Consider the following 24,381-nt stretch of genomic DNA (forward strand, 5'->3'; position numbering starts at 1 on the left):
GGGGAAAAGTTTTTGAAATAGTTTTAATACTTATGTTTATATCTGAAACGAGGTCCTGTTGAAGGTTAAGAAGTGTTTTTGGCTAGAATAGCAAGTAATTTATATTTAAAAACTAATTAACAAAAACAAACGTTGTTTATACATAAGCAAAACATCCACCAAAAAACCAGTGAACAATATAAATTTGGACATTTTCCTATTACCAAATATATTAGCCAATGAAGAACGAGGTTATGGGTCTGCCCTGACATTGATGGTAAGAGTAGCTAATTTCCCTCTAAATTTTCTTCCACCAAAATAAAAGGAGAGAAATTGACCTGCCTGTCCCTGAATTGCTGTTACTCAATGAGACTTGAGATAGAGAGAGAGAGAGTCGAAAATACACAGAAAGAGGAAAGAGAAAAGAGGCCAAAAATGAAAGGGAAGATCCGCATGAATCCTTTTACTCTTTTCTAACATTCTCTTTTACTAAATCTTTCAACTCCAACTAAAATTTTAAAAAATATTGAAAAGAAAAACTCCATTTAATTTAATCCCAAAAACCAAAAAGCAAAGCAAAAGTAACAAATAATGGTTGAACTATACGGATGTTACGACTCCAATTCAAGACATTTTTTTAGGGCAATTGCTTTAATTTCCTTTTTATTAGTGAACTTGTGTGCTGTACTAGTATAGCAAAGCTCATACATTTGTTTGACTGTGCCCACAAATTGTGGGCAGCTCAGCTTCCTCCTCCTCCTTCCAAATCATTGCTCTTCTTCACTTTTGTCTCAAAAAAGCCAAGCCCTCCTCTTCAATTACCACTCTCTTTAATCAAAACCCTTTCTTTCTTTCTTTTTTTCCTCCATAGCCCATTTCCTCTACCAAATCACTAGGGCTTTTGCTTTGCTCTGCTTGGTCTCCATAGCAGAAGAAGCAAAATGTGCAGGGACTGTGAAGAGAAATGAGTCAATGACTGAGAAGAGATGGGGTGCGTCTTCGGCAGGCAGGCTTCGGCGAAGCCAGTAGGGAAGAACGAGGGTGGAGAAATTAGGGTTTCCAAGAAAGCAGAGGCGAGCGGCGGCGAGGTCACTGAGGCTCGGAATGGTGTGAGTAATAGTAACGATGACAGTAACAATGGTCGCAAGGAGAATGAGGAGGAGAGGAGTTCGAGGCCCAAAGGCGAGAAGAGGCGATCATCCAGGCCCAATCCTAGGCTCAGCAATCCCCCCAAGAACCTCCATGGCGAGCAGGTCGCCGCCGGTTGGCCTTCCTGGCTCTCCGCCGTCGCCGGCGAGGCTATCAATGGCTGGACGCCGCGCCGTGCCGATACCTTCGAGAAGCTTGATAAGGTGTGACGCTTGGTTGTTTTTTTTTCTCTGCATCCGATGATCTTTGTTTGTTTGCATCACATGTGAGCTTGTTTGGTGTTCGATGATTTTGGAGTCTTTTTAATGTTTGGTTGTTGAGAAAATGTAAGGAAACATAAAGGGATTAATGTGAAGTTAAGAGTAGGAAACAAAAGTTGAGTCTTTCTGTATCATGTTTGGTTTCTAATAATAGCGATCAACTCAAATTGGTAAGCTTCATTAATGAATGGATTAATTAAACTTTGATTTAATTACTTAGCTATTTACTTGCTGAAGTTCTTACCTTTTGGGTGAATGAATGGCTTAGTCAGTTGTGCTTGTGCATTTGTTGTCTTGATCAGATTGGGCAAGGGACGTATAGTAATGTGTACAAAGCTAGGGATGCTTTGACGGGGAAAATTGTTGCACTAAAGAAAGTTCGGTTTGATAATTTGGAGCCAGAAAGTGTAAAGTTCATGGCTAGAGAGATTCTCATTCTGCGCCGTTTGGATCATCCTAATGTTGTAAAGTTAGAAGGCTTAGTGACTTCGAGGATGTCGTGTAGTTTGTATCTTGTATTTGAATATATGGAGCATGATTTGGCAGGACTTGCTGCAAGCCCTGCAATCAAGTTCACAGAGCCTCAGGTATTGCACAATTCTCTTGCTTTAGTTTTATTTTGTTTAGTTGACATATAAGTGTACAAAAATTCCCCTTTTTCTTGGATAATGGGTCACTTCTCTCTTATCTGTTGTTTGTGAATATGGCAGGTTAAATGTTATATGCACCAGCTATTATCAGGGCTTGAACATTGTCACAACCGTCATGTGCTTCATCGTGATATTAAAGGGTCCAATCTTCTTATTGATGATGGTGGAGTCCTAAAGATTGCAGATTTTGGATTGGCTTCCTTCTTTGATCCTAATCACAAGCAACCAATGACTAGTAGGGTGGTCACTCTTTGGTATCGGCCCCCAGAGCTTCTTCTTGGTGCCACCGATTATGGTGTAGGTGTGGACCTTTGGAGTGCTGGCTGCATTTTAGCTGAGCTGTTGGCTGGGAAACCAATCATGCCAGGTCGCACAGAAGTAAGTTCTAAATGCTTCTATTTATTCACTGAGTTCCTTCGCTGCACTGTGTTTAGTTTGTTTGGTTTGTCACTGGTGGATCCTGTGGTTGGGCTGTCTTTGATGCTTTGAGATTCATGGATTTAGTTACATTGTTGGTATTCTGGGTATGTTTGTGTATAGAAAACATGTTTCCAGTCCTCCTAACTAAGCTCTTACTTTAAATAGGTGGAACAGCTACACAAGATATTTAAGTTATGTGGCTCCCCTTCTGAAGAATATTGGAAAAAGTCAAAGTTGCCTCATGCAACCATTTTTAAGCCTCAACAATCATACAAACGATGCATTGCAGAAACATTTAAAGATTTTCCACCGTCATCGTTGCCACTAATTGAGACCCTTCTTGCAATTGACCCAGCTGAACGTCAGACTGCCACTGCAGCATTGAGGAATGAAGTGAGTTTTCATTTTTCACTATTAAATTGATCTTGTCAAATTTCCTTTCTTCTTTATTCTCTTGTACAGGATGTTGAATGCCGGTTCTTTTATATTTATTTTATTTTTATCTTCATGTAGTTTATCATCCTCACTCAGGAATAAGTTTTCTTCGTCTGATTTATAATCTATTGAATATTGTCATGTGGTGGTTGTCTATCTTTTGCAGTTCTTCGTAACCAAACCTTATGCTTGTGAGCCTTCTAGCCTTCCAAAATATCCACCCAGCAAAGAGATGGATGCTAAGCTACGGGATGAAGAAGCTAGAAGGTTGATGATTGCAATTAATGAATTAATCTTAAAGTATTAATTATTACTGTTTATCTGACCAAATTTTCTGTAGTTAGATTAACAGCTCACATGAACACGAACCTTTAGAGTGTTATTTAGACACCCTCCTGAAGTTTTAAACCAACAAATCTTAATATGTAGAGAATTATCGACACTATTATTTTGATGAAGCATATGTATTTCCTTGACCTTTGACTTTCCATATATTTTCACATTTCTTTGTAAGGTTGTTGTTCTTCTATCAGTTTTAAATTCTCTCGGTCATTTCCATTTTCTTCTTCTGATTCACCTCCCTCTATAAAAATGGAAAAATTGCTTGATATATGCAACCTGAAACGAGTTTCATGATTGTAGATTGAGAGCTGTTGGGAAAGCTAATGCAGATGGTGTGAGGAAATCTCGCCCACGTGATCGCAGGGGACTTCCTGCTCCAGAAGCGAACGCTGAGCTTCAAGCCAATCTTGATGTATGTCATATAAGCTGCTTCTTTATTTAACAATATTTTCTTTAGTAGGTTTTAAGAATTAACATAGGCAGTCCCATCCATTATTATAATTGAGTTTAGTTTGTGACAGTAACTGTTTTCAATGGTATCTTATCTGTTCTGTCAACAAGTAAAAATTGTTGTCTTAGAATACCTGGAAAAAAAAAATTCCCTTGCCAGTTGCCACCACCATTGTTGTTTAGGTAGAATTATGAGTTCAAAATGAAGAGCACATGGATGCCATACACAGCACTTTCTGTACATAGGGTACCTAACCTATCTTGCTTTTCCCAGTGCCTTATATGGAGATAAGCTTATGTATGCCTCCCTCACACAGTTTAGCCAGAGATATGCATATTGTATGTGCTGCTTATCATTTTTAATATAATAATACTATGGTACATAACTCAAGCGAAATGGGGAACAAGCAAGTTGGTGCTGACAACTTATCGATGTTGTGTCAGTATTTTAAGAAATGATTTATTAACACATGCCACCTTATATGCTATGAAATGAAGTGACTAAACCTCCGTCAACCTTTCAAGTGGGGTGGCCTAATTGCAAAACATCTGGGTTCATTGGAATATTTGGTGGTAACTATCTGTTGTAGTTGATGCATATGGCTAACAATGGTTTGGGATTCCAAAATTACACTTAGTCTTCTGATCCCAGTGGGGGAATGGCACACAGGGTTTACTAATGTATATGAAGTATTGAGCATTGTTGGTTGAGTCAGAAATGTATTTTAGCATTGACTTTGTTCTAATGGTGCCCCTTGACTGTGTAGCTTCACTACGTGAGCAGTTAAACTGGTGGCTGTACTTAAATTTGAGCACTTGTTAATTGTCCTTCTTTATGTTTTGTTCTATTGCAGAGGCGACGCCTAATAACACATGCAAATGCAAAGAGTAAGAGTGAGAAGTTTCCTCCTCCACACCAAGATGGAACGCTTGGCTATCCTTTGGGTTCGTCAAATCACATCGATCCTGTTTTTGATCCTCCTGATGTTCCATTCAGCTCCACAAACTTCTCATATTCAAAAGAATCCATCCAAACTTGGTCTGGCCCATTGGTGGACCCTGGTGCAGTAGGGGCTCCAAGGAGGAAGAAACACGCATCAGGACATATTCATTCACATTCAAAGTCCTCAAAAAAAGACTCAAAAAGATGAGGGTCAGCTCGGATCAGTTAGAAAAATGTCATTTGAAACAACTTTCTGTCATTTTGTGAGACTGCTCATGAGGGCTGCAAATGCTGCTGATTCATCCGAGCCGGGAAAGCCATTCAAATTGAGAGGTGATATATAATTATATATCTTGTAATTCAGTTTTCTCATTTGTTTTCTATTATTTTTGTATGAGAGGCTTATTTATATTGTATATTTTATTTCTTCATATTTTTCTCTCTGCCTTTAAACAATGTATTTAGGTTAGTTGTAATTCTAATAAATTTGTTTTGGGAACTCCAATCTTGGTTTCTGTTGTCATCTCCAATTTTGTTATATGTTGTAAGCTCTACGCCACGTGTTCCAAACCTGGTAAAGAACTTGTAAATTCTTTTGTGAGCGAGGCTTGGTTTTGGTTGGATGTAATTCTGAAGGTGGATCAAATGGAGAGTGCTTAAATTATCTTTTTGCAGTTGGTGCTCTATCTCCTGTAAAAGTTGTAGTGGCATTAAAAGTGAATGAGGTTGAGAGGACCAAGTGCTCATATAAAGGTGGAACATGTTGATTTTCTTTTAAGTGGCAATGCTCAACAAAGCAAGTACAAGATGTCAAGAATTTGCCGAAGAAAAAGCAAAAGGATTGTAAGAATGAAAGTGATTATGTTCTTTTCAGAAACAAAAAATGAAAGTGACTATGTAATGGAATTGCTTAAGCACTTTTATTAGGACCTCGAAAATTTTATTAAAATCCAAGTGCTTTAATAATCCATAAGCATTTCATGTCAAACACTTTCAGAAGTGCTTCTCAACTCCTTGTATACACATGAAAATGAAAGAAAGCAAGCAAACAATCCTTAAGAGCATCTCCAGCAGAATTGCTGTACTCTTATCCTTAACCATTTTGGCTAGGCAAAACACAGCTTCAATAGACTTGCTATCTAGCTCTCTATTTTGGAGAACTCCCTATTTGAGTTTGGTGGCTCTCTACATTTGGAGAGGATGAGAGAAAAATTGAGGGTTCTCCATTTCTTCCTGTTCTCTCTCCCTAGGCACACAACCCTCTCTTACCTCTTACTTTTTAATTTTTTTTAATGAACTTAATTTAGAGAGGATGAGAGAGAAATAATAAAATATTAAAAATCAACTAAATTAAAGAATATTGTTGAAGAAAACTACCTTTATCGCTTTTTGACCTCCTTGAGCCACATTCCCCCAACTTCCACACTTTTGCCTTTGCTGTTTCCTCAACCATTGGGCCTGGATCCAGGTGGTCCCCAACCATCACTGCCTTATTTGCATGAATATCCAGTTGTATCAGCAAAGTGAAACTCCCATGGAGGGGAAGGAGTGATTAATCGCACTCACTCATTGTTTTTTTTTTTTAAATAAAAAAAATATTATAAAATATTCAGGTTCGTGACGTAGTCTATTGTCCGAAGCGGTTTGCACGACTCTCAGCCAATGTGCTTGAAATTCACAAACATTAAACTTAGATAAAAATAAAATAAAATGGTTATTTACTGTAGACGTTTCTGAACTTGACCTCCATTTGCAATTAGATTCCTGAATTTTTTTTTAGAGACAATTACATCCGTTAACTCGATAAATAGTTCTAATTGGTTCTTGCCATCCAACTATGTCAATTTGTCTGTCAAAATAAGGGGGTAAAAACGTCCTTTTGGGTTCTTCATCCAGCATTGACCTCAACTCCACCTTCTCCTTCCATCATTGACCCAACAAACCCATCTCAAGAATCTGACTATTTTGGAAAGCCATTTGTTAGAGGAGACTTTGTGCAGAAAATTCCAACGTTCTGGAATTTCAGAAAGACAAAAAAACAAAAAACAAAAAAAGTAGCGAGAGAGAAACTTACCCTACCCAACAATTCTCTTCTTCAAGGAAACTTCTTAATTTCACAATCTCTTGGCCTCTTCCCATGGTTTTCACCTTTACTTTTGCTTTCATTTGTGTTCATCAGTCTCCCTCTTTGTCTCTCCCTCTCTCTCCCGCAACCTATTCCTCCCTCCTCCTTCAAAACCCATATCCCAACCCGACCTGCAAAAACTTCTTTGCCGAAAACCTTAGTTTGGGTACCTTAAGGAGATGCTTTTCTGGTCAAGAAGAAGATACAAAACACAACACTCTATTTCACATAATGTACCAAACCCAAAATCCCAAGTAGACAACTTCAATCTGTCTTAACGTCAGGACTGTGGAGGGCAAGGTAGAGTACGTTCTTTGGCTTTCTCTCATTGGTTTTAAGGGGGTTGAGTTGGGATCTGGGTTTTGAGCGGGTGGGATGAGAAGGAGGGGGAAGGGGTTACGAGAGAGAGGGAGAGATGAGAGAGAGAGGGATTTGGGTTTGGATTTTTTATTTTTAAGTATATTTAATTAAATATAATTTAATTATTCAATTTTAAAAATTTAAAATATATTTTAATTTAGATGGACGGTTTTAGCTCTCAAATTAACGGCCAAATTGACGGAATGACTCAATTGGAACGGATGAGAGAGTTGGATGACCTAATTGCCTAAAAAAAAAGTTCGTAGACCCGATTATAAATGGGGGCCAAGTTCAAGGACGTCTACAGTAAATAACCCAAAATAAAATAAAGAGCTAATGACAAAAGACAACCTGCAAGTTTAGGGTGGTTATTAATATGAACCCCAATGTATCAATTTTACTATTTTACACCCTTATGTTGGCAACATCGTCTAATTTCATCCTTTCAATAAGTTGATTGTGTGGTCAATCGTTAAATGCTGACGTGTCTACTGTGGAACCTACCTACTAACCAATTGTTTGGGCCTAAATTTGGAACACCAAAGAAATCCAGAAACAGGCCCATGGTGAAATTACTTACCCAGCCCCAAAAAAGACCCAAACATGGAAAGCTGTCATTTGGGCTTCAAGGATCAGCCCACGAATGTTGTTTAGGCTCAAACCCAAGAGACTAAAAACACACCCACGTGGCTACCTCACCTTTGAAAAGTCAGCAATTCCAACTAGAGTTTTTTTATATGAGAAGAGACGTCTCTGAAACACTGCCAAAAAGAAAAAAAATCATCTATGTTCAGGGATTTTTTTTCTTTTGCTCCAAGGCAACACACCATCTTCCAAGGATTTCACAGGTCACGCTTTCAAAAGCAAGAAACAGGAAGTTGTTCAGAAAATACAAAAAGAAAAATCAAACCGCCATAAAATCAGCCCACGCAGACGTTGTCATTGAAATAGAAAGCTGTCACCCAGGAAACCAGGGAAGGGATTGCTCTAGGAAGTGACTACCGGGAGCCTATCTATTGATAAAAATCTTTCCTGCTTTACATTTTGGGAGATCTTGTTGCCGCCCATTATTAAAATTTAAACCACCTCCAAAAGAAGGTCTCTTATAAAAACAGAAGTAGGCAAGAAAGAAAAGGACACTCAATTCATCAATAAAAAAAAACAACAACAAGAAAACAGATCCAAGAAAAACCAGCTTTGGATCAGAATCCCAAAGTCCAGACTTAGAGAATAAGTCTTCTAAAACGAGATCTCTCGTTACAAATTTGGTTCAGCAAAAGCCAAGACAAGCAGAGTTTGAGTTTTCACAAACGTGGAGACCTCAGCGAACTCATGAAGAGTCCTGCCCAAGCAGAACAACTCTCGTAGTGCAAACCCTAGCGCATCAGACCATCGAGAATAGCCACTTCTGTCCCTTTCAAACTAAGGAAGCTGCAGTTCTGCCCATTCAAAAGGCCTCACGAAGCGTGAAGCAAACATAAAGCTCTGCCAAAATCCAACTTTGGCATCGATTTGCAGGTCAGCCGAGCATTTGAAGTCACAAAGCAGTACGGACCGACCCAGACGTGTCCAGTCCAGCCCAAATTGGAACCTTCCATCCAAGCAGAAACGGAGTTCCGGCCATCTTTTAACCTTTCTAGAGTCAGCATGCATATTTATTATCTTGTAAAAGGCAGTTCTGCCTGAGACAGCCCAACTTCTATCAAACATTTCTGGCCAGAATAGCCATTTGATGCTGAGATAAATTGTGAAAGTCCTCACCAGTCTGAGGCAAGAAAAGAACTTACTTGGGAGATATTCCTCACCCAAATTCACAATCGTTTGTTTTAGAAGTCAGTAACTTGGGGCGCAAGTTATCTTTTCTAAAAGAGGTCTGCTAGGATTTACGTTGCTAGCAGTGGCACGCTCGCACACCAAAGAAAGCTGACTTGTTGACCAGCACATGGTCTCCAAGCTAGTGGGGAACTTCGCCCTTCCATCACATGAGTGAACGCGAAAACGGGTGAACACCAACTAATTCCTAAAAATTTTTATATAAAATGATAAAATGACATAAATGTTTTAAAAATAAACTTAAAAAATCCCAACCCTTCCTCAACCCAACAAACGCAACGTTGTTCACCCACTCTTGCCCCGCACCAACCCTAGCCCCCATCCGTCTTCTTCTTAACACTGTCTACCCAAATCGTCCATGCATCATCATATTCGACCTCAACAACGTCAAAAGCACCCAATTGCTCGAACCCAGTTGAGGAAATTGGATTCAAGCAATACCCAAATGGGAAATTGGAGAAAATGGGAAAGGAGTTGGAAGTTTCAACATTGTGAAAAGCTTGAAGGACCCAAATGGGGAACTGGGTTTTCTGAGCACTCGGGTTTGGGATGGTCGAGATGGTTGTGATGGGAAATGACAAAAGGTGTGGGCTTGGGAAAAAGTTGGGTTTTGAGTGATGTTAATGTTCATAGGGATAGTGTGTTTTTGTTGAGTTTGTGAAGAAAGTTGGCCAATTAGGGGCAGAGAGAAAGGTATTGAAATCGATGAAGAAGAAGTTACAGTGTTGCAGAGTAACTCACACCTTGGAGTTTGCTTATGCTTTAGAGCGGCTCCAGCGAAGGAGCCCAGCCCGAGGCGAGGGTAGAAAAAAAAAAAAAAAAAAAGTCGCTCCAGCGTTCAGCCCAGGCCCGGGGGTGGTGTGGGACCCACCAACTCGGGCCAGCCCGAAGGCGAAACCAGCCCCAGGTCCAACTCGCGTTTGCTGACGTCAGCACTCCCGTCACGCTGACGTCAGCTAGCGCGTTTCAAATTTTTTTACCGTTGGCGCGTGTCAATGGTAAAAAAATTTGAACCAGCGCGACGCCAGCTCCAACGGTACGCTGCCACGTGTCGTCTCCCCAGTCTTCCGATCTGCTTCTCCAAATTAATCCAACGGCTGAGGCTTTTTTGGGGGAAAAAAATATGAAAAAAAATCGTAAAAAAATCTTTAAAAATCTGATTTTTTTTTTTCTATAAATACCTATCAATACCCTTCACTTTCAACACCAATACTCTTACATTTCATTATACTTCTACTATTATTCACTCTTTTTACACAACATTTTCCTCTTTTTCATCTATCATTTTGATTTCATATTTTTATGGCTTCTTCTATCGAAACCGGAGGGGCTTGGAGCACAATGGAAGATGTTTCCTTGTGTGAGGCTTGGCTCCAAATTTGTCATTGTCCTGTGTCCGGCAATGAAATGAAATTTTTTCATATGTGGAAAAAAATTCATGCTGAATTTTGTGAAAAAATTCCGGGGTCTACTCGTACGGAGATGGCATTATCCAGTAGGTGGAAAATTGTCAATAAAGAGTTGGGAAAATGGAGAAATGCCCTAGCAAAAGCGATGGACAACTATAGAAGTGGGCAAAATCGTACTAACGAGGTAAGTATTTTATATTTTTTTTTATTAAGTTTAATCTCCTAATATATATATTTTGTTAATATTGCTTGCATTTTCAATATTTTGTTCATATTGCTTGCATTTTCAATATGTTGTATATATGTTGTTAATATTTCTTGCATTTTCAATAGTTTGTTAATATTGCTTGTATTTTCAATATGTTGTTAATATTTCTTGCATATCCAATATATTTTAAATATTTATTGCATTTCCATTTTTTTGTTCAATAGATGATTCAAGCACAAATGTGGTTCGGTGCAACCGGGGGTGGCAAAAAAAGTTTCACCCATCATGAATGTTGGGAGGTGGTGAAATATTGCAAACGCTTCGTAATTATTCCGACGGGTCCGGAGGTTGTGTTAAACGAGACGCCACTCCCTATCAAACATACGGGCCGCACCTCGAATAATCAACCACCGAGCTTGAAGGATGCCAAAACACCTTTCGACATCTTTCCTGTATCCCTCTTGATATGTAGCAAATAATTTTTGCTTCTGGGATCAGGAATTTGGAATGGATTTGACAAAAGTCGTCCACCTCGGGTAGATGCCATCAGCTAGATAGTATCCCGTTTGGTATACTGTATTGTTGACTTCATAGGTGACATTGGGGCCCTGGCCTCTCAAAACATCGTTGAAGACGGGGGATTGACCCAGCACGTTGAGGTCATTTTGTGATCCTGCAACTCCGAAGAAGGCATGCGAAACCCATGTGTCGAACCCAGCAACCACTTCAAGGATGATACTTTTTTGGCCTTTTCTGTTGCCATAATCACCTTGCCAGGCAGTTGGGCAATTCTTCCATTGCCAATGCATGCAGTCGATGCTAGCATGATATTTGCAACCAGCATATAAGAATAGAGATGATTATTCGACATGCTGCCTGCACAAAAGAATGAAAAAAGACGGTCATATGTCACAAACTCCCATCCTCGCTGGTGCATGTTCTTTCCATAGATGGTCTGGTTTGCCCTGCCTCTCTGACGTTCTTGCTTTCATGAGACGTGTATGTTGGCTTCTTTTATTTCAAGTTTCATTCTATATCTGTTGTATTGTTTTTTGATGTTTTTCATTTGGATGTTGTCTTTGTTTTGCTGTATTCCGTTGCCTTTTGGCTTTGGGTATGTAATACAATTCTTATTCAGACCTTAAAAAAATTGTTATGGTAGCCAACGGGGTCTACACAGTGGAAAAGGCTTTGATTCGCAAACTAGAGGTCTCAGGTGCAAACCTCTATGACATTTTAGTTGTGTCTTATATGTGTGTGTGAGAATCCCTGTCTCCAAAATTGTTTTTTTGTTTTTTTGTTTTTTTTGTTTTTTCTTCTTCTTCTGTGGGTCAAGACGTCCATTCAGTAAAAGCCCCAGGGAGAAAACATCACCTAAGGAGAACAAGCTTACACAACAACCAAGAGAGGGAACACCTAATCACACACAGCAAGGTGATAGTCCAATCTTGGTCAAACAAAAAACAAAGAAATAACGCCTACAGAAGAGGCCAGGCAAGCCATTCGAAACCAAAATACTGACAAGAGATTCTGGTGGCTTCCCAGCCCAACAAAAATGCGACACCACTCTAGAACTAATCCTTGTTGCATCATGTGCTGCTCGGTTGACTTTGCGAGGGATCCAACTCCACTTGATGTAGGATAAATTATGAGTTTGTTCTTACGAAGGAAATTTGAAAAAGAGTAAAAAATTCAAAATCAGAAAATTGGGCTTCAAATATAGAAAATCATGCTTAAGCATCAATTATGACGCTAGGAAAAGAAGGAATGCATATCGTTAGGATTTTCGAGTTGCTTGATATCTTGAGAAGATCTATATTATATTTATATTTCTAGAATAAATTATCAATCATGATATTATTTTCCTAATATGATTTTAATTAGGATTTAAATTATTTTCTTATTAGTTAAGTTTTAGGAATATTCTGGAACTTAGGATTTCCTACGGTTTTAGGGTTCTTTGTTTTCTATTTAAACCAACTCTTAAAATAATTAGGATATTTTATTTTACCGAACACCTTACACTGTTTAACTTTAAAGTGAAGTAGATTTTTGGCAAAAACAAAAACAAAAAAACAATCACAAGCGGGGCCTTACTCCAAAATGATCCTGAAGAGCCAAAGAAAAGTAGCACAACATAGAAATGAGAATACACGATATTAGTGCCCCATCAAACCTCAAATTTCCACCTCAAATTTTTCCTGCTTTTGTCTTCTCCATCTTCTTATTGATTCAGACAGAGAGAATGGACCTTATCACCAATAACATGAACTACACTTGTTAAACCTCAAATTCCCACCTCAAATTTTCCCTGCTTTTGTCTTCTCCATCTTCTTATTGATTCGACAGAGAGAATGGACCTTATCACCAATAACATGAACTACACTTGTTAAACCTCAAATTTTTCCTACTTTTGTCTTCTCCATCTTCTTATTGATTCAGACAGAGAGAATGGACCTTATCACCAATAACATGAACTACACTTGTTAGTAGATTGAAAATTAAATTTGATCACCGTGATTTCAATTTTTCACATTTCATCACCGTATTTACAGTAGTTAACTAATTCAATTCAATGTCTCAATCCGTCAATTTGTTAGTTAAAAATATTTAATATTAAGTTACAAATAATTAACCTCAATATAAAATTTAATATTTCAAAACAAAAAAATCCTCATGTCCCCATGTTCTGCCATCAACCCCCTTCCCCACCTACCCTAACAGTACCCAGTCCAGCCATCCCTTCTTCCTACGCCCACCATAACCTAACCCTTTAGGCCACCTAACCACTTAACCCGTAGGATATAAGTCGACCATGATCTTTAAATCTAGGAATAACGAAGTAACGCCTTTTTTTTTTTCTTTTTATCTTTTTATCTTTTTTATCTTTTTTTATAGTGATGTAGAACAGTTGGCAGATTTTATCGCGGTTGAGCTAGAAAAAGGGCGCGGTGGGAATTTGCAGTTTTGTCGTTCAAGCTCCGATTAGGGCGCAAAATACCATTTCGGAAAGGGAACGATGCCACGAGTGCAACTCACGGCTTTGCCGTGACATATGCTGGATTTTGGCGTTATGAGGTCATTTGGACTTCCAAAATTGCAGTTAAAGTTTGGTAGTTAATTTTTCAATAAATTCTGTTTTGACAGTTTAGGAGTTATGTTATTAAGACTCCAAATTAATTCTGTTTTCTTCAGTTTTATGTCAGTTTAGGAGTTATGTTATTAAGACTCCAGGTTAATTTTGTTGTTTCAGTTTTATGTAATAATTCCCTTGGTAGTTGAAGGGTTGAGGGTTGTTGAGAATTGTGTATTTAGACAGGTTTGTCTAAACTTTTCTGGTAACTCAGTTTTTAATAATATTAATCTAAGAGAGCTTCTCTTAATTTTCTGGTGGAATCCAGTTTGCTTTGTTACATCAAGGTTTCGCTTGAAACCTTATTACTTGTGCTGCGTCATATAGCCACAACAATTTCATTAATGTAAAGGCAATATAAGATACATAGCCCCATAGAGGGCTTTTGCAAACAATAGAAAGATACAAACAAAATAAATAAACTATGTAAGGCAATTAGCAAAATCAATTTCACATACTGAAAAACAGCTCGTCAGGAACTAAAAGACATAACAGGTTCCATAAAACCACTATATTTGGTGTCGCAAGAAAATCATATGAGAGTTTAGCTCTCTATAAGTTTGGGATTCGGGGATAGAAAACACCTACAAGTAGAAAAACAAATCCTGCTCAATTTCCACCAAGATACATTTTCACAACACTCATAAATACCCCTAAACCCAAAGCAACAATTTATAGTAGATTCACAAAATCAAACAGCTCCACCCCTCACCATAAATATCTAATGGGGATCTACCTCATCAATCCCAAAACTGCAAGGAAAACACAGCAGAGGCCAAACAAAGATAGCAACACCGATATTGTCCTCAACTTAAGCACATATAAAGCTCAATAGGTGTAGGATTTTGTCACAAAATGCCTCCGTGTTATTAGGAGTGGTGACATTCATTATATATGTATTTCATTTAGTGAAGTTTTCGATCTGAGACTTATATTCTTTAACACGTTCCCTCACATGGGACCACCACATAGTAGGCCATACGTGGAGCCAAAGTCCACATCGGAGTCAAACATTCAAGCCCAACACGTGAATACCACATATTGGGTAAGGATAAACATTCAAACCCAACATGTGAACACCACATGTTGGGTAAGGAGTAAGGTTAAATGCCTAATGAATCAACCTGAATTTGATACCATGTTAAATTTCAAAGAGACGGGCGAGCGGCCCACTACTAGTAACACCGATATTGTCTCTAACTTAACCACCTACAAAGCCCAGTAGGTGTGAGGTTTTATCACAAAAGGTCTCGGTGTTATTATGAGTAGTGTCATTCATTATATATGTATTTCATTTAGTCAAGTTTTCGATATGGGACTTATATTCTTTAACAATAAATCTACACAAATCTACAAATATCCAACTAAAAAAGTTGGTAAGAAAACTCTAGAATAACTAGGGTGAGACAAACCTTGCAAAATACAAGGGAGACAAAAGCCTAGAACAAAACGGCTAAGAAGAAAAGCCCTCCACAGATATGGGGGGTAGGTAAATCAGTTTATTCGTAAAATGGGATGGTTACAAGGTAAAATCACAAAACAACTAGCAACAATGTTGTCCAAACTTAACCATCTAGGTCAAATATACAGTTGGGTCAAGTCCATGCATCCATCCAAATTTGAGTTTCATCTCAAAGCCCTTGGAGCTACTAGTACTGAACCACCTACTTGTAAGCATGCCAGAAATTGCACCTTAGTCTTTATTTTTATTATTTTTTTTATGGGTCTGCTTCACTTTGAATCTGCCGCATCTCAACCAAATCAAATTTTGATACCCCTTGTTGTGATAGTGCTACCAAGAGATGTACACCACAAGAAGTTAGATCGATGTGTACACAATCCCAACAAACTCCAACTTTGCATGATTTAAGCCAAGCTAAGTGTGACACATGCTCCCATGAAACTCCACCTCATGTTACGATTTTTAAAATGACATATTGGGAAATATGAATTCTATTTATTTTTTGGTTTGTTAAAATCTCATAAAATTATATAGAAGCAAAATAATTGTGTGAAAAAAAGGTTATTTCGATTTCTTTCTTAAAAACTTGGTGGGGTGGGGAAATGGTTTTGTTCAATTGCAGCAGAATTTTGCCAATCGCCTCCTCATGGAGGGGAATGGAGGGGAAGCAGTGATTAATCTCGTTCACTCATTCTTTTTCTTTTTTCTTTTCTTTTCTTTTTTAAAATATTCAGATAGTGACATTGCTTATTGTCCAGCGGTTTGTATGGTGAATGATTCTCGGCCAAGTACTTGAAATTTACAGACATTAAACTTAGATTTTTTTAAAAAAAACATTTCACACTCAGGATCATGATGTATGTAAGATGTTGGAAAAATTGGATCTAATTGCTATATTTTAATCACACAAAAATTTAGAAATAATCATTCAATTCAAGCTTAAAAATTAACATATGCTTACAAACATACTCAGTTAGACAACCCCACATTTAAGGTAATTATAGGAAGGTCTCTAACCTTCTCATACCTTGTATAAGGGAAATTTAAATTCTTGTGAACATCAAAGCCTCTCTCCACAAAAACGTGGTGCTTATGAACCAATCTAGAAAACTTTCATTTTCTCTGCCAGGAAATAGAATTCCAAATTTTTCTTCATATCAGTCACCCCCACAATTTTCACATAATTGTGGAAGACATTAAGAAATCTGTTAATCATTTTTCGATGCCTAAGAAGTAGAAAACTTTTACTTTTTCCTTAAAGAAGGAGATAATAGTTATATAGTATTGGTTTATAATTTCCTTTAAATCAATTGAATATTGTATTAGTAATAGAACTATGTTTATAACATAATTAACATGTTCATTAATTGATTAAAGCAAATCATTATAAAACTAATTTTCCTTTATAAAGTGCACATTAATTTATACGTAGGGTAAGGCTTTGGTACCCTTTGTTCATATCCATCTCATTCTATAGGTAGTACAATGGAGATATTTATTTTTAAAATATCTTCACTTCTTAGGCTCTTTGTAATTAGCTTTCCCCCTTTGAAGCCACAAAGTTTTCATACCAAGTGCCTTACTCGAAATACTTTGATTGGTTTCTAACAATGACCAACATGGTTGCTAGCATGACACTATGATTGTTAACATAGTCCTACATGCTTTCTCATAAGTCCCACACAATTTACAGAACAAAATTTTTGCAATTTTCTAAAATGTAAACCAATTGATATGTCTCGTAATAGAGAGCATATGGGTCTGTCTCTCGCATATTCAATTCTATTGGACTGCAGCATGGAAATGCGAGCATTGTGGAGATCCCAAGACCTAGGTTCAAAGAGACAACTAAGTTATGTGTGACTTAAGTGCGAGCATTGTGGAGATTCCATCCCTTGCCCATTCCTATGATGATACAATGCTCCTTGCATCGTGTATGGTTAAGTTAAGCTTTTAATGATTCATGTGACTTGGAAAACCAAGTGGATTATAGCAGGATACTCTTTATAGAAAGTCACCTATATCAGTATGAAATGAGGCCGTTTCTATGAGAATTGCAAGGCTTAATTCTCTAAAGTACTGACAAACACCAGGAGTGGTCCATGGTCGAAAGGACACAACCTAGAACCAAATGTGTATGAAAATGTATTATGTGAGTAATATTGTTTTGGTTTACACGACGGTTGAATAGTTCAAGACATCATGTTCACTGATTAGCTAGTTAATTCGTTTTTACTTCACTATGGAAGGTTTAAGGTCAAAAGCTACATACCTTGATGTGGTGCCTTTTCAACCGAATTCTCTAAAGTGTCTGCATTGTACATTTGCATTAACTAATTTCCATTCATGTGGGGAATAGTCATATTCTTAACAGAAGAAAAATAAAATATTATTTATTTTTTTGTGAATAAAATAATAATATTTTATGTGAAAAGTTGCATTATTTCATAATAATTGAAATATTGCACTTCTTGGCTTATGTTTGTAACAGAAAAAGACACATTTGTTGATATTTTTCAGTCACATCTTTTCTGAACAGAGGCCTTGTCACCTATAAATAGAGAAGGTCCTACAACATTTCATTCATCCAATTATCATCCGACAATAGTAATTTTTAGAGCATTCATAGCATAGTATTTTTATACATATAGTGAGTTAGTAAGAGAGAGTTCATACACAAGTTTATGTTCGCTTTTCTTAGCGGATTGTAATGTTATTTCAATAAAAAGTCGATCGTTGTATCCTGGGAGACGTTTGCCAAGCAAATCCTAAAAGCACCTGTGAGGAGGCAATTTCGTCTTAAAAAGATAGAACCAAATTCCATACTCAATCATTTGTAAAGTATTCTTAATTTTCCTTATCATTATTTTCTTATTTTCATTTCCAATTATATAGTGAATTTTTATTTTCGAAATTCTGTAAACATAGCAATTATTTTTATTTTTTACCAACATAAGATTCATATACACAGTAACTAATAAAACAGGTGATAATAATTTGCATACACACATATCATATGGTATTGTTTGGGATCAGCCCGTAAAAGCGTAACATGTCATTATCATCCAGAAGCATTAAATCGACAATCGTATTGGATGGATGACGTTTCAATCTGCAACTTGACTAAATTTAATCCATCCATGAAACCGATGACTTGTCCAACGTAAAAATCGTGTCAAACTTACCCATCTTCATGGTCGGGTCCAGTTTAGTACTATTTTTGTCATATTGCAGCTAGTGTCCTTTTTTCTTAATAGACTTATTAGAGCAATAATTTTCACGTTTTCCAGCAAAACTGAACTGCATCCATCTTCTTTTGCTTTTCTTTTCTTCTTTCAGCCAGATTGTTAGAACTCAAAAACTACTGCATAACCTTAAAACACAGAGATACATGGTTTGGAATCGACAGGGAAATAGTCAATCTTGCATATGATGTTTGTTTAGCAAGAGATGCAATAAAACAGTTTTCTGGTTGGTTATCTCAAAAACCAGAACACAGAAAAATTAAAACAAAACAAAAATGTGACTAGGAACTTAGGAGGATCTCATGGGGAAACCCTAGATGGATATAGATTTACAAATTATTATGCGAGACATGATGTAATTGATTGATTGATTATTCGCGAAGAGATTTGTGTGAGCAAACAAAATCATGATGCTGCTTCTTAATTTATTATTCGTGTTAACATAGGAAATGTTCTTATCCGCAACCACAGGCTCTCTCTCTCTCTCTCTCTCTCTCTCTGTGATGTGGTGGGGGTCATGTGGACCTGTGTGCTTGGTTGGCAACCAAACTGAGAAAAATTGAAGAAAAAACAAAAGCTGAAGCATGCAAATAGGAAGCAGTCTGCGCTGGACATGAGTCAGCACCTTAGAAAGCTGTCTGCCCTGGACATGAGTCAGCACCAGAACACAAGCACCTGCTTCTGAATTATTTACCACATGCCACTCCAATCCAAACCGCCCCTTCCATTGTCCAATCATTGAATGTTTGAATGGAAATCAAAAGAGGTGAGAGAGAGAGAGAGGGGGAGACAGAGAAACGGGTTTTGTGGTTGATGGAAGTTGGAATGAGGTGGCTTCCCCAAATTCCATGTAAACTGTAATGTAAGCTACCACCCAAGTCTCCCTATGACTCACCCCAATCTCCATATCCACAAATAATAATCTCTCAAATATCTGTGTTTTGTCCACGCCACGCACACATTTATTGAACTCACGAAAGTCTTAAACAGTGGATTATCATAAACAACATGATGAGTACTAGAATTCTTAGTCAAATGTTGTGAACTAGTTAATATCTTTCAATAACCCTTTTTATTTTTCAATATTAATTCTTCCCAACTTAAGTAATTTCAATACTAATTGGTTCTTGTACATTACTTTTGCTTTTTTATAAACCTCAAATTCTCAGTATATTTATCTAATAAAAAAGAATCGCACACATGCGCGCGATACATGTATAAATATAACAGAAATTAATAACACCAAATTTCTTAATAATAACTTAGATATATACATCTCATGTGCCCTTTTTTTTTTTTAGTTTGAATGATTGCAAAGGAAATCTTTTTCATTTAGGAAAGATATTATATATACATATAAGGATAATGGATAAGCCAGTTTTATATCTTAAATGAGACAACAAACAACCTCATCACAAACCTTGACACATATCAACACAACCACACCACATGGCTGTCCTATTAATAACTAAGAAAGATACCTAAATAGCATTTGGATAAGGATTTTATTTATAATCACAAAACACTTTATATTTGCCTAGTTGCCCCTTTTTTCTTTTGAAAACAAAATATAATTATTTAGCTGCGCACTAGTTTGGCCCCCTCTGCCATCGGCAAGTGGCAGATTATTTTTGTCATTTTATTATTTTTTTTCTTAGGAAAAACGCGTCCGAGGTCGTATTTTGCGTGTATATAAAGCTTCGCTTCCGGGTTGTCATTACCTTAAACTTCTCAAAACTCTTCATCCGCATTCTGAAGCTGTCAAACTTTTGTGGACTTGCAATAAATTAAAGGCGAAACAAGCCAATTTCCAGTTTTTTCTTTTTTGGGTTGTTGTTTTTCTTAGTCTATTGCTTTCGGGTTGTGAAAAGTTTGTGTTTTTCGAGTACTTGGGTATTTACCGTATTGGAAAATGGAGGTTTCGGTATTTCGCAGCTCTCAGGCGACCGTCGGGAAGGCCGAGTTGGCTCGAACGGAGCTCGGGTTCTGTAAATTGAATGGTAATTTGAAGACCAACATCTGTTTTGGTCAAAGCACGACCTGGAAAAACGCCCGGCTTCAGCTTACTGTGAGGGCCGTACAATCTGAAGCGGTTCGGTCCGATAAAGTTTCGGGTCCTGCCAGAAGATGCAAACAGGTAAGAGGTTTCTTCTCTGTTTTTGGTGTTAATTTTAAGTTTGGTTTCTCAGAATTTAAAGGAAATTAAAAAGTAGTTGTAGGTAGTATTAGGACTGTTCGATATTTTATGATACGGCTGACCATAAATTCATGAAATTTTGGAAGGGTTTTCAGTAAACATGATAATTTTGATGTTTCGTTGTTTCGTAGTTCTTGGTTTGAAAGGCCAGAGTTAGTGTTAGAACTTAGAACCTGTTTTTAAAAGGCCAATACCGATTGGGTATGCCTTCAAACACCTAATGAATATAAAACCAATCCTCTGTTGCATGTTTTGCAAAAGATGTACAGCTGAAGTGCTTGAATCACTCAAGGAAAATTTTAGTTTGTGTAAAGCTTGATCTTTGTGTTATGCATTGAGTTTTTTCTTGTCATGATTGATTAGTTCAACTTAGTTGACTTATTTTTCTTGCTATTTTACTTTTGCAGAATGATGGAGTAAGATTATTTGTTGGGCTACCCCTAGATACAGTTTCAGACTGCAATGCGGTGAACCATGCTAGAGCAATTGCAGCTGGGTTGAAGGCTCTGAAGCTATTGGGGGTGGAAGGAGTAGAGCTCCCAGTCTGGTGGGGAATGGTTGAGAAAGAAGCCATGGGGAAATATGAATGGTCAGGCTACCTTGCTGTTGCAGAGATGGTTCAGAAAGCCGGTCTCGAGCTTCATGTGTCACTCTGCTTCCATGCATCTAAACAACCAAAGATCTCACTCCCTGAGTGGGTATCTCGCCTTGGTGAGTCCCAACCTAGTATCTTCTTTAAAGATCGGTCAGGGCAGCAATACAAAGAGTGCTTATCATTGGCTGTCGATGAACTTCCTGTTCTCAATGGAAAGACTCCGATCCAAGTTTACCATGACTTCTGTGAAAGCTTTAAATCTTCATTCGCACCTTTCCTGGGTTCCACGTTAACGGTAAGAAATCCTGAACCCTCAAACTCTATATTGAAAGATTAATCATCTTACACTCTTTGGTTTCACACTGGTTCTGAACTGTCAATCTCTCCTGTATTGCTGTATTGTTAAATTTCAGGGCATCTCAATGAGCCTAGGACCCGATGGTGAGCTTCAATATCCTTCTCATCACCGACTAGTCAAAAATAAAATTCCTGGAGTTGGAGAGTTCCAATGTTATGATGAAAGCATGCTTAGCAATCTTAAACAACATGCTGAAGCCACCGGAAATCCCTTGTGGGGACTTGGCGGTCCTCATGATGTTCCAAACTATGACCAGTCACCGAACTCTAGCAACTTCTTCAAGGACCATGGGGGATCATGGGAGTCTCCTTATGGTGACTACTTCCTTTCCTGGTACTCAAACCAGCTCATATCTCATGGAGATCGTCTCCTGTCCCTTGCCTCTTCAACTTTCACAGACGCTGAAGTGACAATTTATGGCAAAGTCCCACTAATTCACTCTTGGTACAAAACAAGGTCCCACGCATCTGAGTTAACATCTGGCTTCTACAATACATCCTCTAGAGATGGTTATGAAGCAGTTGCCCAGATGTTCGCAAGGAATTCGTGCAAAATTATATTGCCTGGAATGGACCTATCAGACGAACATCAGCCACAGGACTCCCTTTCAAGTCCTGAGTTATTACTGTCACAAATTACAACAGCTTGCAGAAAGCATGGGGTTGAGATTGCAGGGCAAAACTCATCCGTTTCAGGAGGTCGTGGGGGCTTTCAACAGATAAATAAGAATTTGATGGGAGAGAATGTAATGGACCTGTTCACTTATCAGAGAATGGGAGCTGATTTCTTCTCACCAGAACATTTTCCTTTATTTTCGAAGTTTGTTTGGACCCTCAATCAACCAGCATTGGAGTCAGATGATCTACCCATCGAAGAAGAAATTGTTGAGTCTGTACATTCGAATTCAGAATCAGTCATCCGCATGCAAGCTGCTTAGTAGGAGTTAGAATTATAATGTATATATAAAACTTGTATACTAGTATCTGATGAGTATTAGGCAAAATCAAATAAGCTAAAGCGTAACAAGAATGGCCAGTATATTACTGGCATTACCCTGTACCTCCTGTGCCAAAAACTATGGTCATGTGAGCAATTTTAGCTTCGTTTGGATTGGATGGTAAATGTTCATTTTACTTTCACTCTCTTGTTCTACAGCGTCTTCATATTTTATTAACCAATTTTTTCCTCTTCTCGTTTGAAATACTCCAAATGCCCAAATCACATACCAAACCCCAAAATGTCAAAATTGAATACTCCCAATGTTGATATCCAAAATTGGATTTAGCTTAGATAGAAGAAGTGTGGAGTCTTCAACAGGACTAGGGGTTGTGGTCTTCGGCCACAAATCGATCCTATAGAAGAAATACAAGAAGAAACCATTAAGCTTCGGTATCGATGTGGTATCTACCGAAGGCACTCCGATACTTAAGTCAGCAAGAGTGGGGTACCCAGTAATTTTGACAAAGTAACAGTAAAGGTAAAAAGTAGTTACCTTTTTACTTGGGAACTATTCCCTCTTTATAGAGAAATGAAAGTGGTAGTTTGCACAAAGTTTCGATGTGGGACTTTGTACAAATCACTGTGGTGGCGACTCGTGTCCATGGCTTTAGATTTTATAGTTGGGAGCTTTGGCAACTGCCTTGGGTAGGCAATTGCCGCATCGAAGGAAGGTATCTCTTCGGCAGGCTGGGATCATGATGACGTCATCAGTGTTTTGGGGATTGCCCTTAAAGTTTTTTTTTTTTTCTTCGGCAACCAATGTATCTGTCTATGCACCAGTCCCCCAAATGCTGAATGTGCTTGGTTGATTATGGTACAAACAGTAGTCCCTTAAGTTGCCGATCAATGAATGGCTTCTGGGTTGGGAACTTGTAAAATTCCAAGTAATCAAACCGAGTAGTTCGGCATGGCGAATGCCGCAAGTAGTCCTCTAGTCCCCCAATTTCGCTTCGGCGTTGAGGCAACGAGTCATGGTCTGAAGAGCAGTCTTGAGATAGACGGTGACCGGATCAGTATGTTGCCGAAGGATGAGGTCATGTCAGACCAATTGGAAGGGGGGAAAATGATCTTGGCATGAGTCGGGCTCAAGTCCCTTATGCGATCAGCACGGAGCCTGCCAATCAGGTTCTTGATATGCCTTCTACACGTGAAGTGGGGTCAAGCAACTAGATAGGACCATCTGGGTCTGGTACTGTGGTGGTAGCTTCAACTTCAGTAGGGGTGGAAATTCTAGTGAGGGTTCCACTACCGAAGAGGAACGGGATGAGCTTATACGAGTTAGAAGAGTTGAAGATGGAGTATGGGGTTCCTGATTCAGTGGGGCTAAGGTTGCCAACTTCAACAGATGTAGTGAGGTATCCTCCTAAGGGTTATGTGATGATATTTTGGGCCATGTACAAGTATGGGCTAAGGCTGCAATTGCATCCTGGGTGTAGATGATGTTGGCGAAGTTAGGGTATGCGCCAGGGCATTTTCTGGATCGTGCTACATGGGGTGTATACAACTTGGTGGTTGGCAAAGCTGGAGGAGCCAACCTTTGAGCAATTCATGCACTTATACTCTGTCTCCAGACAAAAGGGCAATTTTTGCTAGGTTCAAGCTAACTGCCAAAAGTTTAAGAAGACAGTTACTTCTTAGGGCACATGTTATCATTGCAAAATACATGGAGGAATCTGTTGTTCTTAGCCTTTGGTGTCATGGGATGACTTTTTCAGAGTCTTCCTTCCGTGCGGCCTTAGACTTGATCGCCTCTCAAACAAGCTAAGTCAGCCTCCTTCCTACATAATAAGATCGAACCAAACAAGAACACAATAGCAAGAACGATAAGA

The 24,381-nt window shown here is 38.2% G+C and overlaps 2 protein-coding genes across 2 annotated transcripts; both read left to right on the forward strand.

The window, feature by feature from the left end:
* The first annotated feature begins 565 nt into the window (after nucleotides 1-565).
* Nucleotides 566-5,151, forward strand: LOC117630426 (probable serine/threonine-protein kinase At1g54610). Its single transcript, XM_034363155.1, has 7 exons — nucleotides 566-1,331; nucleotides 1,691-1,975; nucleotides 2,099-2,416; nucleotides 2,624-2,851; nucleotides 3,060-3,160; nucleotides 3,536-3,647; nucleotides 4,540-5,151. The coding sequence occupies exons 1-7, from the start codon at nucleotides 966-968 to the stop codon at nucleotides 4,834-4,836; spliced, it is 1,707 nt and encodes a 568-aa protein (XP_034219046.1). The 5' UTR covers nucleotides 566-965; the 3' UTR covers nucleotides 4,837-5,151.
* A 14,826-nt stretch (nucleotides 5,152-19,977) lies between these two features.
* Nucleotides 19,978-22,695, forward strand: LOC117624394 (inactive beta-amylase 9). The gene is made up of 3 exons (XM_034355604.1): nucleotides 19,978-20,540; nucleotides 21,008-21,490; nucleotides 21,609-22,695. Exons 1-3 carry the CDS (start codon nucleotides 20,316-20,318, stop codon nucleotides 22,488-22,490), a joined length of 1,590 nt encoding a protein of 529 aa, XP_034211495.1. The 5' UTR covers nucleotides 19,978-20,315; the 3' UTR covers nucleotides 22,491-22,695.
* Nucleotides 22,696-24,381: the final 1,686 nt, after the last annotated feature.

Source organism: Prunus dulcis, chromosome 1, assembly GCF_902201215.1.
Source record: "Prunus dulcis chromosome 1, ALMONDv2, whole genome shotgun sequence".
In the NCBI taxonomy this organism is placed as follows: Eukaryota; Viridiplantae; Streptophyta; class Magnoliopsida; order Rosales; family Rosaceae; genus Prunus; species Prunus dulcis.

Coding starts and splice junctions, on each gene's coding strand:
- LOC117630426 (XM_034363155.1), top strand. CDS start 966: ATGGGGTGCGTCTTCGGCAGGCAGGCTTCGGCGAAGCCAGTAGGGAAG. Junction 2,852..3,059: donor CTGCAGCATTGAGGAATGAA/GTGAGTTTTCAT, acceptor TATCTTTTGCAG/TTCTTCGTAACCAAACCTTA. Junction 3,648..4,539: donor AGCTTCAAGCCAATCTTGAT/GTATGTCATATA, acceptor GTTCTATTGCAG/AGGCGACGCCTAATAACACA.
- LOC117624394 (XM_034355604.1), top strand. CDS start 20,316: ATGGAGGTTTCGGTATTTCGCAGCTCTCAGGCGACCGTCGGGAAGGCC. Junction 20,541..21,007: donor CTGCCAGAAGATGCAAACAG/GTAAGAGGTTTC, acceptor TTACTTTTGCAG/AATGATGGAGTAAGATTATT. Junction 21,491..21,608: donor TCCTGGGTTCCACGTTAACG/GTAAGAAATCCT, acceptor GTTAAATTTCAG/GGCATCTCAATGAGCCTAGG.